Below are 18,021 nucleotides of genomic sequence, written 5' to 3'. Positions count from 1 at the left end.
TAACATTCTACAATCATAAAAAGAACCCTTACAGCCTCGCCCTTTACATTAGAGGTAGCGTGAAGATGACAACCAGACAAGCTCAATTGGAAGGAAATATTTATATTTGGTAAACATTTAGGGATTTCAGTCTATCTATCTCGTGTTTTTTTTATGCCATTGGTTGGCGTACGAGCATATGGGCCACCTGCTGGTAAGTGGTCACCACCGCCCATAGACAAAGGCGCTGTAAGAAATATTAACCATTCCTTACATCAACTATGCGCCACCAACCTTGGGAACTAAGATGTTATGTCCCTTGTGCCTGTGATTACACTGGCTCACTCACCCTTCTAACCGGAACACAACAATACAGTGTACTGTTATTTGGCAGTAGAATATCTGATGAGTGGGTGGTACCTACCCAGACGGGCTTGCACAAAGCCCTACCACCAAGTATTTATATCGTGTTCGTTCAATTGGACATGTACCGTTTGTTATGATGGTGAATGCTACGTGAAAAAGATTACAAATGGAGCGCAAATCTTCATATGGATTACAGCTTAATTTTTTGACAATTAAAAGCAACTATTAAATCCTAGAAACTGCGACTACATTTCAAAGACAAAAGGACAGTCAGATCAGTGCCATTTGTATTTTATAATTATATTATTTCTACCTTGAAATGGCGTACCGACTTGGGGATCAATACTAGAACAAGCTGTTGGCTAACGTAGTTTTAGAAGAATTCGAATCTCATAAACGACGATACAAAAAAATATGATTAATTACGCTAATGTCGATTTTAAAAGAACCGTCTACGATTTAGTACTTAAATTTTTAATATTTAATTTTAATAAGAATAAGAGAGATAACAAAGGGAGTCTACTTGGAAGACACTATGCAATTGCGATAACAGGAAGTGTGTGCGTGTGTGCGTGCGTGTGTGCATGTGTGCGTGCGCGCGTTACCTGCAGCTGGTCCTGCATGTCCCGCAGCACGTCGCGCCGCACGCGCTCGTCGCGCCGCGCCGCCGCCTGCGCGTTACACGTTAGTCACACACGGGCCGTTAGTCGCATTCGGCATGCATCGCGCCGCCGAGCCCACCGTAAACGCGCGCGCCCTCGAGCGGGCGATGTATCGCGCGTAACGTTTATGATCGGCTCGTTGGAGATGAAACTATTTACAATTCCTTTTAATATAATCTGTACAAATGTAAACAAAATCGATGCCGATTTGTATCCGAAACACCAGTCGTAGCAAAAGTCGTAGTCGTAAACAATTATAAACAAAAGTCCTGCGGGCCTAGACTGAGTCGCATAGCGATTGTCGGTTACGTTTGTCGAAAAAGCTATTATGTATAAAAAATTATTATATATACGATTAATCACATGTCCAAATTTTAAGATATTTTATTGAATGTCAAATTTTAAATCGCTTCGACAATCGTCGAATGAACTTTGCCTAGCCCCCCCAGGGAACAATTACTGGTAACTATAATGACCTATGTATGTAGAACATCGACGTTGTTAGCTTCAATTATAGGAAACAACAGGATGAACAATACGACTGCGAATAATAAATACACATATAGACAATGATAAATAGGCTCTTGCAAATCAAAAACATTAATTTTTCAATTAGAATATGTTAGTCTTTTAGTATGAAAATATTAACTTTCTACAACAAAATATCTCAATTTTTTTATATACAGTAGATTTTTATAAGTTCATTTTATCTTTTTATTTCATAACATACATTTGTGAAATATACTAGACTAAACGAACACTCGAAACGATAATTTGTATTTAAAAAAAAATCGTTTAACAGAATTTTTTGAATATAAAATTGTATATAATTATAAATATTAACCTTATTATAATTATAAATATGACCGATTCATTACAAACTTCAGATATTCATAGAATAACGCAGCGGTTCTCAAAGCTTCTTCAGTGAGATATATTTGCCAGGCGTTTTGAAAAGCGATTTAATTAATTAAAAATAATAGTGGTAATTGAATGTCTGAATAATAAAATAGACACTATTATCATTAACAGCTATTAAATATATCTAAATTTTACTATTCATGAATCGTTTTTTTTCAGAATATTCTCGTTGCTCAGTTTGAGAACCGCTCGAAAAGGTTTAAATATATACATTTCTTAAATATTTCAAGTACTTATTGTACGTATGTTTTGTTTACCTTTGTACAGACGATATCGAAAGGGAAGATATATTTGTATAGAATTTAACACCATAGAATTTAGAATAAGCTTTCATGTGGGACAGTTTGTTAAAGTATATGGGTACATATTTACAGTGAAAACATTTTAGTATCGGAAGTACCTTCAAAGAAATCCTTCGTACAGTCAACAGGAGAATAGTTATTAACTACCTACCTATACAGCTATACTTAAATAATTTGTAATTTATAAAATAGTTAAATAATATTCTGTAGGTGACTGTACAACCGTAATGTGTCGTAAGAGATGCAGGGTCACCGCCACACTCATGACAAGACTATAAGCGGTACTGACCTTTTCCAGTTCAAGGTCGATGTCCTGTTGGTACAGCGGAACGTTCCCCTCCGTATTTTCCGCTGTCTGTATGTGCGCTTTTAATTCTGTTATCTGCAGAGAAAAGTCGTTGATTTTTATTTATTTTTAAACTAAAAATAAAAAGACATGTTTTGTTTCCAGAATAATCTTCTTATTCCTAAAATACTGACATTAGTAATATAATGGTAACTTATCGTTATCTAAAACATTTTGTAATATAACTACTATTGAAAAACATTACAAAGCATTATAAGTAATAATGTCAATTTTTAATTATATAGTAACTGTACCTGTTCTTCCAGTGAAGCAATTGTTTCCTTGTGTCTCGCGTGCAGCTCGTTTATATATGTGATATGTTCAGCTTTAATGTCTTCCAACTGTTTTTCCAGCTTCTTGTTCGCCTGTTTCAACGTGTTATCTACGGGAGTCGACGTCTGTCGGTGGATAATGTAACGTATTAGTATGTTTTAAATATCATGAATTACCATAAATATATTGTTAATAGATGGATATCGATATTATTCATTGATGGCGATGGAGCTAAACCGTGCGAGCAAAGTGTTCATAAATTTAAAAAAGGAATGAAGGAAAATATTTGTAATGTTATATTTTTTAATTTCATCTAATCTTATATATTTCACTGCACCGACTGAGTCAGCTGGGGCATTCAGATGCAACTGCGGCAAATAAAAAAAAATGATCTCATCATCTCGAAAAAAAAATGCGTAAAATGGAAAAATCCCTCCTTTTGTGTTAAGTGTTACAGTTTTCATCGATTGTAACGTGAACGAAAACATCAGATGGGGGAAGATCTTTAATCGGCGACCGATCGTTCTCGGATAATATTTGAAATGTTATCAGCGACGTCGAGCACTGCACCTGCGGCGCAGGCGGGCGCGCGGCGTCCCCGGCCGCGGGGTCGGCCGCGGGCTCGGGCGCGGGCTCGGCCGCCGGCTCGGGCGAGCTCGAGCACGACGCGCACGCGCGGTCGCGCCACACCTCCTCCGAGTAGCTGTCGCAACAATTGTATCTGTTAATCTTACTGCAATAATATAGCATCTTAAATCTGATCATCTCTAATCTGTCATCATCTATACAAGAAATAACTACGAAGATTTTTATAATTTGGCCAGTTTCGAATTCTATGGAATGTGATCGCCGAGTATTCGATTGACTAGTGCCAATATTCAAATAAAATTAAATCATCGACTTACCTTTTATTCCTGGTCAGCGTAACAAAATAAATGAAATTTAATAACAAACTTTAAGTAACATTTCAAGTGATCATTTGATCTGATCTTACATTTGAAATAAACTCACCTCCGTTCCATATCTGAACACTTCTTTTCGAAATAAGTCCTCAGATTCTCCATTTCTTTTTCGTGTTTAATATTTAGTTCCAGTCTCAATTCGTCGATGTCTACGTTACCCGCTTTCACCGAAGCCAACAGCTCCCTCAGTTTACGGGTCTCGATCGTGTAAGCCAGCTTGTCTCGTTTGATTTGCGTCTCTACCTCTTTAACATCTGTATCGTATTCGACCCTCATTTTACCGATTTCGTCACAGAGCACTTGAATCAGACTCTCACGTAATTTGTTCCTCAAGTTCTCTTCTATATATCCTTCAAACTTATTCAACAACAACGTCAGTTTATTCTCGAAGCCCGTTTGAAATTCTTCCGACGATCCCGACGATCGCAAATCGGATTTCGAGTAGTTCACTGTGATCTCCTCTCGGTCCATATCTTTCTCACCGTTGGAGCTTTGAAGTGACGCCGTTCCACTCATGAGAGCTGAGTAAAATTTCGTGCTGTCGTCTTTTAACATATTTTGGTACTTCATGAAGTCGGATAACTGGGCTTTTATAGTGTCATGGTCAGAATGCGATCGCTCGGCTGCGAGATGTTGTAAGTTTTGTACTTCGTTCGTGAGGTGCTCATTGTCGTGTTTGAGGTCGTCTCGCTCGCGAAGTGATCGCTGCAACGAGACCGTTAGTTCTTCGATTAGTTGGTCGCGGTGGGATATAGCCTCTTCCAAGTGCACAAGCTGAAAGGACAGACAAGGTGATATAACATTTATACACATAAAAAGCAGAAATAAGAAGCATGTATGTAACTTGCTTTCAATTCAGTGGACGTCATTGGTTACAAATTATAATTAGAAATATAGTAAATATAAAAATTGAAATATTATTATCACAATTTGTCACAAATATATGTTTAGGACTTTATTGACAGTTTTTTTTTCAAATATTAAGAGGCTAAGATACGAACTTAAGTGCCAATTTTTAATCTACATTTTTAATTTTGATAGTAATAATTTAATTCACAATAAACAAATGTTATTGTAATAACAATTGGCACTTAATTTATCATGCCAGTATTGAGGTAGTTTAATAATAAATACGCAAGTGCAAAGTTGTGTATTGGTTTATGTATTGCAATAATACTACTGATGAATTTAGCAAACATAAAATTAAAATTATATTAAACATGCACTAACTATATATACATGCTGTTGACATGCAAATAACATAAATTCTCATTCGAAAACATTTATTTTAAATATTTTTTCATAATATTTATAACCAAATAATAAACAGTTCATTCAAAAATACACTTTTTTTTATGCATAAAGTGTGTACATAGCATGCAATTAAAAAAAACAATGGCTCGAACAACATGCAAAGAACCATTAAGACTGACTAGCCACGGTCACCAAGTCTCTGAAGCAAATTAATACCTTTATGTGATATTCTTCGCAAATTGTCTTATAATCCGTGCTCAATGTACTAAAAGACATCGTGTCATCGGGAGCAAAAGATTTTGGTGGTACCGTCCCTGTCCCATCTTTAATCTGTTCTTTCACCTCATCTTCTATTGTTAATTCTTCAACCAAAACATCCTGCTCTATCTTGTCACTTGCAGAGCTTGCCGATGGTGTCAAAGATAATTCCAAAGCTTCCTTCTTGGGCGATGATGCTTTATCTTCAAAAACTTCTTCAACTTTAACCCCATCATTTGCAACAACTAGACAGGGAGACAATAAGTTGTGAAACATGGGTAATGGCTCCAGATTTGGGCCAATAATTGTACCACCATCAGGTGGTGGTCCAAAAATTATTTTAGCAGCTTGTAAAGGGAATCTCGGGGCAGCTTGACCCCTTATATCTAACTTTATTATCTCTTCTGATCCAGAGCTACAGTGTCCTAGTGATTGAGGTTCATTATCAATAGATAAATTACATTTTTCCCTAGAATTATTGTCATTTGTACTTTCACTTGACTTGTTATTAGAATTGTCATTCAGAGAATCAATATACTCACTTCTTGGAGATTCCTCGGGTGTTTCCTGTTTATCTGATAATGGAGATTTACTTTTTTGTACATCCTTAGAGGTATCTGAGGAGAGAGCCAGTATTACTGGGCTCTCTTCACTTATATGAATATCAGATTGGTTCACATCTAAATTCCAAGAACTTTGTTGACTAATTTCTAGCTGATTAGGGCTCACTTCAATCTCCTGGTTTGATAAAGGAATGCTTAAAGAATTATGTTTTGATATGTTTGCACTATTCGATTCGATTTTAAGTAAGTTATGAGATTCTGACTGGCCAGGTTCCGACTCAGTAATTGAGTATTCCACTTTAAAAGGTATGTGTTCCGATATCGACTCAGTCCCACTGACATCCTCAGCATCTTGAGCGTTTTTCTCTTCTTGCGTCGCATTCGTCGTCTCGTTTACATCGACGTCTTCTAGTGTTTCTAGCGTGGGGATTTGCTGTGAATGAACGACATCCGGAAGGACATTCTAAAAATATACGAAAATATAAATAAAACTACATAATTCCTGTATTGCGAAAGACAATCGAAAAGAGTAGAAACGAATAATTGAATTAAATAATTAATATTAAATTATAAATACTCGACACCAACGATTAAAAGCTGTGTTTCGAATACGAAAAGAATTATAGATGCGATTCCTGTTCCTCTAAAAATATAATTCGCGCTCTTATTAGACGACTTTTATAGGACTAGAAAAATGTTATCTTACCTTGAATTCTGACGACTGCGACAAATCTTTTTGACTCTCATCCATAATTTAATAAATTCATATTAAAATCAACACTGTAATAATTCATAAAAGTCAGTATACCTGTCGTCAAGACGACGTTTTTTCAAACAAAATACAACAGTCACAACAGAACAACACAAGCGCCACCGCCATTTAAAAACGAGAACGTTCCGTTACAGTTTACTGTTTTTAATTATTTCTACGCATTGAAAGTTTTACTAAAAATATATTTTGAATTGTACATTAAAGTATACAGGAAAAATTAAATTCAAATTTTTTATTAGAAATTAATATTAGTAATTTTATTTGTTTATAAATTATTCAATTCTGAGACGTCATAAACGCAGTAGTCATAAACAATATTAATGTAATTATAAGACCAAGATTAATTACGATAGACATTAGACATTAAAAAGGGCTTATTTATTCAGAAATTATGGTTTTTTACTTACTACCCCGGTTTGTCTGTATTAAGTAAAAAAAGTAAAAGTAAAAAGTATGTTTTATTTAACAAGTTTGTACTTAAGTACATATATTTATATTTAAATATAAAGTTGTTGGAGTCTCCTTTTAAGCATATGAAAAGCCTGTGCCAGGAAACTCCGCTCTTCCATATCACGAATTAGGTACAAGTATACAAGATATTTAAAGTACAACAATAATAAAGAAACAATATAAAAAAGTAATAATAAGAGAAGTAATTACCAAAAAGGAAGCAAATGTGGGATTAAAATGTATGTGTATGCATGCGCGCGCGTGCATATTTGTGTGTGTGTGTGTGTGTGTGTGTGTGTGTGTGTGTGTGTGTGTGTGTGTCTGTGTGTTGTATGTGCATGTTGGTGTGAGTAGGATATGAATGCTAGTTCCTATATTCTAAAAAAATTTCCGTTTCTTGAAAACTTAAAGATTTTATCCATTTTATTATTTTAATTTTACACTCTTTACAAGTTTTTGACTATATATCAACGTATTTATTTATTTTATTATATAAATAGGCAGATCTATTATCATACTGAATACTAGCGAAGACTGTTTTAGTAGCAGGGATAGATATAACATTATATGCTATACGTTTATTGAGTAACGATATATCGTAGGTTAAAGACTTGTGTTTTTTTAGAACAGTATGCACAATATATAATTTCCGTACAGTTAACAAACCACTTTCTTCATAGAGTCTTTCAGTACTAAACCGTTGTTTTTTAAAGAACATTACTTTAATCAATGCTCTTTGAGCTCGTTCAATTTCCATGAAACGTGTTTTACGTGCACCTCCCCAAATAGGTAAGCAGTATGTTATTATGGATTGCACCAAAGCTATATAAATTTGATTTAAAAGATTGTTTGAGGAGTCATTTACAGTATTATTGGTTGCAATATGTCTCAGTGATTTGAACATCCACGTGAACTTCCTAATGCGTGCCGCAACATGTTCAATTTGCGGGTACCATGACAAGTTCTGGTCGACCATTATTCCCAAGTATTTTATTTGACTCACTTTATTTATTAATGGACAATTGCAGTTTTTACCTCTTACTTTATTACAATTATCAATTTTTATACGAAAATTTGTTTTGGGTTGTGAACTATTTTTTATACTGAAAGTGATAAAGTTAGTTTTATGAGTATTTAATGTTAGAAAATTTAGTTTTAGCCAAATTGCAACTTGAGCCATACCTTCTTCAGTGCTCTTTCTAACAGCGTCCCACGAATGACCAGAGAAAACAATAGCAGTGTCATCTGCGTAAGAAATTATTTTTGCATTTTTAATACATACATAGATCGTTCAGATAAATTAAAAAGAGAGTGGGGAGAGAGATACACGAGCCTCGCCACTACAGTTAAGTTGATCTAGTTTAGTCTTTTGAATTCTATTAGAAAGGTAGTCTTTAAATATTGTGTGGGGTGGTCCCCTTATTCCTATTTTTTCTAATTTATGTAGAAGGACAGGGATAGAGACTGTATCAAAAGCTTTTTTTATGTCGATAAAGACAGAAAGACATTTTTTTCCTTTAACGAGATTTTCTGAAACTAACGAAACTAAAGATGAAATAGCGTCTTGTGTCGAGACATTCTGCTGGAAACCAAATTGACAAGGAGAAATTATTTTAAAAGCCCGTAAGTAACTCAATAGCCTAACATTCAACATTTTCTCTATCACTTTTGACAATACTGGTAGAACTGAAATTGGCCTGTAATTGTTTATATCGTCTCTATCCCCGCCCTTGTACACGGGAGTAATTATAGACTTTTTTCAATGAATTTGGGAATATTCCCGTTTTGAAGCATAAATTGACCAGGTGAGTAATAACTGAGATAATTTCGTTTTTAACATATTTAAAATAACTTGAAGAAATGTTATCCCAACCAGGAGCACTATTAATTTCAGATTTTTAATTATGGTATCTACTTCTTTATGGTCAGTATTCAATAAAACAAGAGATTGAGATTGACTAGGTAGACTCTGTAAGTAGTGATTCAAGTCATTTTGAGTTACAGTTGGTTCAATTTCCCGGGCAAGATGTTTACCAATATTTGAGAAATGATTATTTATATAGTTAGCAGATTCAAGTGGGGAAGGCTTTAGGTATTTAAGTTCGAAGTTGGGTCGTCTTGATTTAGTGGAATAAGTTATTGTTTTTATATTGTGCCAGAGTAATTTATTGTTCTTTAAAGATCCCATGAGTAATTGTCGTTCATATTTTCTTTTTAATTTCTTTATAAGATTGTTACAGTGATTTCTGTAAGTGTAAGTTATGTGTTTAATAAATTACCATAGAGTTCCAAATGGACTGAACTCGATCTCCAAACATTACAAAAAAACTCGACGTGATATGCGAAAAGGCTATAGTTCACCCAAACGACGTGCTGATTTACAACGCATGTGCCAAAATTTAGGGACACTTTTCCCTTCCCTCGCAAAGGCATTTTGAAATAAAAGTATGATATGTGGTCCGCCGAGGCCCCAATTAAAAGAATATTTTTATATACTTGGCATTTAGAAATAAATTATTTTTAACTATCATTCAGGGGTAGTTTTGCGCTCTTGGCTAAACAGAACTAGCGGTAATGGATGCACAGTACTCACCACGGCGAATAAGATTTACAATATCTAAACAATTTCATAGAAAAAAAATATGACTGTTCGATTCAGTTCGCATTGTGGGAAGTTTGGGGTTTAAATAAACTAAACACTGTATGATACAACTTTATTACTATTTACAAAATACACATATTTGAAGAAAAACTTTTTTACACTTTCATGTAAACAATTTAAAAGTAGAAATTTTTGAGTAAAATAAAAGACTTTAATACAGCTATGTAGTACAAAATAAATGAACAAATTAAAATGTACCCTTAATGTCGTCACGTCTTTATTAATGACCGATTTTTAATTTTATTACTTTAAACAAATATAATTAGTTTATCATCAATTTGTGCGTACATATAATTGAACCAATTACCAAGGAATTATAATTTTTGTATTAGTCTCAATCAAAAAAAAAATCAGCTTTACCTATTATTGTTAATGTATGTTTCATTAGGGGTGATTAAACAATGTTGTTTTTTCTTACGAATGGCAAATCAATGATGATAGAAAGAGAGAAATAAGTTTCTCAAAATTCGCTTACCGCTGGTAAGGACGAAGTCCGAATTTGATTGGATTCAAAGAATCAACACAATGTTTTACCTTTTTAACGCATTAGAGACTAATAACTATACTTAAGATAAATTGTGAATTTAGTTTGGTTATTTATATGTTAATGATGTTATTGTAAAAATAAAAGCACTATAACCCTTGTTAATGGCCTAACAGAAGGTAATCCAGGCGGTTTTAAGACTGTCTGCAGTGCAAGCTCTAAGAGTTGTCCAATAAGACTGAAGCATGTTGTACTAGTTAATCAGATTTTAGCATCCCATGTTAGTAAATTTCAATATCGTTTGCTAAATAACGCCTGATGTAATAGGCCTCGTAGATGGTGGCCCACATATTGACAAATCACATATACACAATAATTAATAAGCGAGAAAGATAGAGCGTCAAATAGTTTATTTAAGATTTCTTTAATAAGACGACGCGTAGAAATAAATATGATATTTTTTATTATGACAATAATAATTAATCATATCTGGCACTTTAACAATATATTTTATAATATAATTCTATGTTAATTTAACAATTTAGGTCTCTTATACTCTCTCTTAAGTGATCAATAACAATTATGTATCAAAAATAATCCAATATTAGCAATCTACATTCTACGTTGAAATGACAAAATAAACAATTTTACACTCACACATTTATATGAAAAAAAAATGTTAAAAAGGCATTTTATATAATTATCGTGCTAAAAAGTTTTAAATACAAACAAATTATTATTAGTTTCATTATATATGGATACAATGAAACATAATTATTGTTTATTCTTGTCCGCGAACAGTAATAAATTTAAGAAGGTACCGATAGAAAAATAAAATTAACACACTCGCAAATAAATAAGACGACTCGATGTTATGTTCTTATTCTATATCGTATTACAACACTGAAAATATTGTCTCAATATAAATAAAGTGCTGTAATATTAGTTATAACTGTTTTATACATAATCTATTATAATCGGCCTTACTAATAAACATTGTAGTGTCTTTCTGCTATCTGTACTTTGACATTGGCCATACATTGTTCATTAGTAAGGTAAATCTATACAAAGAATTGACAGTCCTTTCTAAGCTCTGACTAATCCAAAATGCATTTCGTGTAAAATATTCTAGAGCAAAACTTTTTTTTGTGTCTGTACGTCAATCTATCAATACTTCTCTATATTGCTAATTTGTCTATAGTTTGGCCAGAAAGCGAAGTCCTCGTTTCAGTCTGTGACATTATGGAAGTCCGAAGCTTGTTGCAATAAGCCAAGGAATGTAAGCTTTTAAGGGCTCAACAAACTAATAACTTATTTAAAATAACTTAATTAGGACTCCCTATTTCTGACCAACATACAGTATATTACTAGAATGTAAAGTGTAAAAATATTGCCATTTAAAAACATACAGACAAAAAGACAGTGACGATATATTTCAACGTATTCAGTAACATGGTGTTAGTTCAATAATGTTTTTATTAATAGTGGTGTTTGCTTACATGAATGCCATATTTATAATTTTATTATATTAAAACGTTGTGACTCCTATCAGTATTAAAACAAAAAATTATCCATTAAGAATTCTAGCAGATCTATTTTCTATAATATACTAGAAAGAACATCGATTCGTTTTGCGACTATTTCTAAACACTTATAGCGTTTCATGACGTAAGAAAATATTTTCAAAGATAGATTTTTTATAATATAAATTCGAAACTTTTATGCATATAGATAACTCCAATACAATTTGTTCAAAGATGTTATAAATGTGAACAAAAGATATATAGTATAGTAGATTTTAACCGACCTCAACATAGGTTTTATGTTGAATGTGTTCAACATAAAACCTTTATTATTTCGTGTGAAAACCTGTGTATTTGTGATTGAACAATTTCAATAATATGAACATAAAAAAAGAAATATTTTATCAATTATTCATTATTTACGATTTTTTTTGAAACGTAAAAAAAAAATCTACGTAGCTCTGTATGAAATGCATATACACACGTACGCTTCATTGAATGTTGTACAAATTGTATTAGAATTCATAAGTATCTAGTGTTAAGACTATAGTTCTTTCTACTTAATATAGATTTTAATCGAAAATTTTTATCAATATTTTTTTTTAATTCCCAGATTAGATAATTTTTTACGCAAAATTAGCTTTTCGTCTAACTTTAATGCTATGTGAATAATCTGAGCAAGGAACTGATATTATATTTTAAATATAAAACGTTGAAGGAATTAATTTTTTATTTCCTTTGTTATATTATAGACAAATATTTGTAAGTAATAAAAATATTTATGGCATTCAATTGTTAAAATAAAACGATATAAATTAACCTCAACTACGTGATGACATCGATATTCATTAGGTAAACGTGAGAATGGTGACTAAGAGACGATTCTATTCTTCCCACATCCATTACTTCATAGCAAGGTTATACTACAGATAAATTATGAATATAATCAACACTATGCAAGAGCATATCAATACTAAGTCTCTTTAACAATATTATGTTACAAGTCTCTAAGTATGAACACAATGACTGACGCATCTTGTATATAATTTATGCACGTATTAAAGAATGCATTACGATTTGATGCTTTCGCTTTTAAAATTCATTACAAAAAAAAAAAACTTCAAACATCTCTATATTTCTATATTATAAATTCCATTCGGGTTTTAGCCGGGATCATGTTTTCTTTGCCTAATGATTTCGTCTCTCAATGGAATAAGTAAATGGCAATAAAAAAAAAACAATATAAATTATGATCGCGGTTAAAACTTGAATATTTAAATTTACTGTTATTGCCAATTTATTATGATTTCTTTGTTACTTTATCCATGCTTAGTGCCCATTTAAAGTTTTAATTTAACTCAATTACAATACACAATAGTAAAAAAATATGCTATGAAATTATATGAAGATCAAGATCCAACCTGAATGAACACTGTCATATTTACAAATATATATAAAAGTTTAGGATAATCTATATTCTAGTATAATCTATACTATAACTGAAGATTGTATGGCTGAACATACTAACCTCAAGAACTACCAAACCTAGATGAAAACATATTTTATGTAGTCTAATTGTTTTGACACACTATGACCCCAATCTTCAAACTTATTGCTACAATTTGGAAGATTTGAAGCGGCTAAAACCGAGGAACACTGCTGGTTTCTAATAAAAACAAAACAAAATATGGGATATCAATAGCAATCATACTTATCTGACCAAATGATGAGGTAAAACAAATATGATTTTTAAAAGGATAAAACACTAGTGGACTTGATCTTCATAAATATTCATAATCAACTATAAAATAGCAAGCACTTATGATTTTGTTACAGCCGTACAGGAACACTGGATGCCTAGGGCAATAATTAACAATTTGTCCCATCATATTGTCTGCTAAGCCGGAAGTCATACACTCGAACCCTGAAAAAGTAATTGTGTTTACCATTAATATTAATTACATATAGTCCGACCGGCTGACCGAATTTTTGACTTGGCAACTAATTTTCATCCAATTTTTCAATTACCAATTCCAATTATAAACTATATCATTTGATATTTAAATAGTAAGTATAACATAGATGTGCATGCGCATCTGTTTCCTCAGTATGATAAACAAATGGGAATGAAAATCGAAATGACCAATGACGATAATGTCCTTCCCATGGTAGGGGAGAGCAAAACTGACAATTTCCTGCTACTGTATAGTCTAGTTACTAGAACAGTCGAGTAGTTAAAACTGTCATCAAATTTTATAGGAATGAGTCATATTACAATTTTACCATATGAAGTTTTACTGAGCCTATTTACAGAGAAAAAAAAACTATTGGAAGAGCCCCATAGCCGGACAAATGACTATATAAATTTAAGGATATAATTTGCACCTTATTCCACAATGACATTTTATAAGAATATTTTCTTTCACTGCTCAGCATGAGATGAAATAATACAAGTTAAGTAATACAAAGATGTTTAGGTTTGCAATTAAATGGATGAGTTACAGGTACTAGCTTATTTGCTTTCAAAGTTATATAAAAAAATTCGATAACTCTAATCTATATGTTATTTAAGTTATATAATTAGTTCATATCTTTGATCAACATTTATTAATCAGCATTGATATTAATGAAATGAATCATTTAATGTGTTTGATTACATATTGAAACAGAATTATAATATGAATCCATAATAAAATAAAGTAAAAACTCCACATATTGCACTGCTGGACTGAGTGCCTTTCCCTTATATTTGAGGAGAGCTTTAATCCACCAGCCGGCTCCAATATGGATTGGTGAATATACATTTGGCAGATCATTCAATGCATGCAGATTTATTCACTGTGTTTTCCTATACATATACTGACCACAAGCCATCTCTTATAAATAAATGAACATTAATATATATAAATGAATACTTAGTAACACAGTTAAAACTAACCAGCTGGAACACTTAGCATTTTATAGAAGCAGCTGACGCAGTCAAGTGGCTGTTGATTCAGCTTTGTCTTCATCCTCCTCCTCCTCCTCTTGGGCCATTAATTGCCGCGCAAGCTGCAAGGCCTGGAAACAAATTTCAAAATTTGGTAATGCAAAGAACAAATTTTATAATCTTGTCTATTTTTTATATTCCATAGAATACTATTTTAAATCAACACATCCTTTCGGTATACCCATTATGGTTTTACAAGAGATTGCTCAACAACTGATGCAGAAATTGCACTTCTTAAATATATGTATTTATAATGCATGGGAATAATCACAGAATGCTATTGGTGTATTTTGTGATTTGTTTATAGCACTTGTTGTTTAAAATATAATATTCATAATACAAAAGTAACACAGTTTTAAATCATTTTATGTAATTATCTTAGTTATATAAAGCTACAATTGATTTGGAATGTAGATTCTGCTTTTTACCAAGGTATTTTGATGAATATATCCTGCCTGACAATAGACAAATACTAACTCATTTAACATCTATATAATCCTGTGTTGAGTGATTTGCCATATACAATATGCCATATTTTAGTAAGTTTTAAAAAAAAATTATATACTGTTATTAACAATTGGTCAATGAAGTAAATGTCAACCTTAAATATTTAGCTTTATTTATGAGAGAAAAGGGAAGGGTATCTGTATGAATTTTACCCATACAAAGTTAGTAGGTTTATCATAATTATATTATCAGACTAGAACTCATCTTATATCATTTATTAAATAATCAGCAATCAGTAATTAGTAATAAAACATTAAAATGTAATAACTGATAAAATTGTAGTGTATAAATAATATAGATAACATAGAGTGCTATTATATTAGGCTAATACTTATAACAGGCAAAATAACATTTCATATATTTTTGTTTAAAGAAAATGATACCAATATATTATCATTCTTGAACTTGTTTATTTGCTATGTAAGCAAAACAAGCTACCCTACCTATGAAATTAAATTTTTTAAATAAGATCAATTTCAATTTAAATTAGATACCCAAACTTTACAAGCCATGTAAGGAGTTACAAATATAAAATATTACCTGAAATTCATTATAATGTATTTTTCTCTTCTTTTCAAACTCGAGCCGTTTTTGCCGTGCTTCCTCAGATTCTTCTTCTTCGTCACTGTCACATGCCTCTACACATTTTGGGGGCTTATTCATACTTGCTGCTAGCTTAGCTGCCAAAATATTCGCATCCAACTCATCGACTGGCTCTAAGTCACCATCTATTGATTCGGAGTAAGGCGTTTTTGGTTCATCTACTTTCATATGCCCGTAATCCTTATTAGGTGGATGAAATGTCTCCATTATATTCAATTCATCAAATCTCTGTTCCTTCGCTCGTTTACTAGTTGAAGGCGTCCCATCCTGATTGTCAATACTCCTAGATGTTTTCAATATGCCCTTTGAGGGCTTCTTCTGCAAATTTTGAGCCATAATTATTTAATTAAACATTATTTTTGGCACAATCCTAAACAACACAATTTTTAAAACAGTTTTTTACAACTGACAAATTCACCCACTGATTCTATATAATTCTACCATTTTGACAGATGCCGTCACCTCTGCAAGCAAAACAGACTATAATACTGTCGTTACGAAATTACAGATAGAAAATCAGACAAAACATTTTAATTTATACATATTTTTTATATTCATGCACTGAATATAATTATTTATATTAGGTTATTAATAAAACAATATTTTACAAGTAAAATATCTATATGGTATATAATCTGTGGCCATCTGGTGTATCGGTATACTGTATAGTCTTTCAAATGTGACATTAAACTTGTAAATAAACACCATTAAATAATAAATATTTTACATAAAATACATACATACATAGCAAAAATAATAATTGAATTAATTTATTAACGTATTATTTCTTCATCTACTTAATGTAGCTTAATAAGTTTTAAAATGGTTGAAGATTCCAGTTTAAATTCCAATAAATCAAAGGTTATAACAAAACATTTAATTCCACAATATTAATGAGTTTTACCATTAAAATACATTATATATTACTTTGTATTAATATTTAATACTATTTGAACATTGTAGACTAAAACTACTCGTCCGAAAGCCGTATACTTGTGGACCGAAGCAGACGTACAAAAGTGGTTACGACGTCACTGCAGCGATTACTATAATTTGTACTGGGAGAGATTTCATGAGGTAACAACAATTTCATAACAAATATTCTTGGCAAAAAATTTATACTGGAGTCAAATACATGTTTAATATTTACCAATTTCTAAGATGAAATAGGTAATTTTTTGGATCATTCATATCTATGACTATTTTGTCGGTCTAGTGGCCATCTTATAAAGTATAAGACTGCAAACCCTAAAGATCTTGTCTCAAAAAGTATTAGTAGGCGGAACAATAGCAGCCCGATTTTGAAAGTTGTCAGCAAATCAAAAGACACATAACCAATGTCCCTGCACCATGCTGTTGTATTGCCTATCTTTTATTTTTTTAGATTTAGATTATGAGGGTGAGGCAATAGTGGGTGCACCTATAATTGCAAATAAATTGTAGCTACACTGTTGCCTTGTCTCCATTGAAAATGGTGACTGTGTGATGTGGTGTGAAAGATGGTGTCTGTAGAAGATTTTCCCTGCTAAAAAAATGAAAGTGTTTGAATACCAAATAAAAAAAATTTGATAAAACATACACTATTAAGTACCTTAAGCATCTGTTGTGAGGTCTACCATGGAGAAAAAAAAAAAAATTTATATGGTGCAATTACAGACTTAGTCAGTCAGTAAGCTTATATGTGCAAACATTTCAACCAAAATAGGTTGCAAAACTGTAATTGAATAATATTTTATTGTTACAGCATGATATAACAGGCAGAGCCTTGGTCCGCATAAATGACAACACATTACTTAGAATGGGAATAACTAACAAAGAACATAGGGAAGCTATTTGGAGGGAGATACTGAAACTACGACTGAAGACTGACATTGTTGAAATAAGGGATTTGGAGAGAAGGCATTATTACTTTAACTATGACTTGTGACAAAAGAAAATGACTGTTAAAATTGACAAATAAACCTTAAGTCATAATGTTTCAGTGATAGATTAGTTTACTAATACTTCAAAAGTAACTTGTATCAATCCTGATATGGTTAATTAGTGCCTTTAAAATAATGCTTTTTATTAATTATTTAGTTATAATTAAAGTAAATATATATACTATAAGCGAGATATATAATAATATACAATTATCCACAAAAT

At 32.0% G+C, this 18,021-nt stretch overlaps 3 protein-coding genes across 3 annotated transcripts in view; 1 reads left to right on the top strand and 2 right to left on the bottom strand.

Annotated features, from left to right (window-relative positions):
- The window catches only part of LOC125069957 (golgin subfamily A member 4-like), a 52,598-nt gene extending 45,858 nt beyond the window's left edge, over positions 1 to 6,740 (bottom strand). Inside the window, exons 1-7 of the mRNA XM_047679588.1 lie at positions 6,593 to 6,740; positions 5,282 to 6,349; positions 3,861 to 4,585; positions 3,420 to 3,552; positions 2,831 to 2,974; positions 2,520 to 2,612; positions 951 to 1,016 (exon numbers count right to left, since the gene is read on the bottom strand). Coding sequence (XP_047535544.1) covers positions 951 to 1,016; positions 2,520 to 2,612; positions 2,831 to 2,974; positions 3,420 to 3,552; positions 3,861 to 4,585; positions 5,282 to 6,349; positions 6,593 to 6,637 — 2,274 coding nt within the window. The 5' untranslated portion in view covers positions 6,638 to 6,740. The remainder of the gene's footprint in view (positions 1 to 950; positions 1,017 to 2,519; positions 2,613 to 2,830; positions 2,975 to 3,419; positions 3,553 to 3,860; positions 4,586 to 5,281; positions 6,350 to 6,592) is intronic.
- Positions 6,741 to 10,305: 3,565 nt separating this feature from the next.
- On the bottom strand, positions 10,306 to 16,321 carry LOC125069864 (protein phosphatase inhibitor 2-like). The gene is made up of 3 exons (XM_047679463.1): positions 15,814 to 16,321; positions 14,716 to 14,837; positions 10,306 to 13,701 (listed from the first exon to the last, which is right to left on the bottom strand). Exons 1-2 carry the CDS (start codon positions 16,210 to 16,212, stop codon positions 14,757 to 14,759), a joined length of 480 nt encoding a protein of 159 aa, XP_047535419.1. The 5' UTR covers positions 16,213 to 16,321; the 3' UTR covers positions 10,306 to 13,701; positions 14,716 to 14,756.
- A 240-nt stretch (positions 16,322 to 16,561) lies between these two features.
- LOC125069933 (protein aveugle) lies at positions 16,562 to 18,008 on the top strand. The gene is made up of 3 exons (XM_047679560.1): positions 16,562 to 16,737; positions 16,840 to 16,953; positions 17,621 to 18,008. Exons 1-3 carry the CDS (start codon positions 16,699 to 16,701, stop codon positions 17,801 to 17,803), a joined length of 336 nt encoding a protein of 111 aa, XP_047535516.1. The 5' UTR covers positions 16,562 to 16,698; the 3' UTR covers positions 17,804 to 18,008.
- The last annotated feature ends 13 nt before the right edge of the window (positions 18,009 to 18,021 follow it).

This window comes from Vanessa atalanta, chromosome 16 (assembly GCF_905147765.1).
Source record: "Vanessa atalanta chromosome 16, ilVanAtal1.2, whole genome shotgun sequence".
Lineage (NCBI taxonomy): Eukaryota > Metazoa > Arthropoda > Insecta > Lepidoptera > Nymphalidae > Vanessa > Vanessa atalanta.
Note: the sequence above shows the minus strand (reverse complement) of the source record. Positions and strands in the feature narration are given on the sequence as shown.

Coding starts and splice junctions, on each gene's coding strand:
- LOC125069864 (XM_047679463.1), bottom strand. CDS start 16,212: ATGGCTCAAAATTTGCAGAAGAAGCCCTCAAAGGGCATATTGAAAACA. Junction 14,838..15,813: donor TACATTATAATGAATTTCAG/GTAATATTTTAT, acceptor ATTTGTTTCCAG/GCCTTGCAGCTTGCGCGGCA.
- LOC125069933 (XM_047679560.1), top strand. CDS start 16,699: ATGGTTGAAGATTCCAGTTTAAATTCCAATAAATCAAAG. Junction 16,738..16,839: donor TAAATTCCAATAAATCAAAG/GTTATAACAAAA, acceptor TGAACATTGTAG/ACTAAAACTACTCGTCCGAA. Junction 16,954..17,620: donor ACTGGGAGAGATTTCATGAG/GTAACAACAATT, acceptor TTATTGTTACAG/CATGATATAACAGGCAGAGC.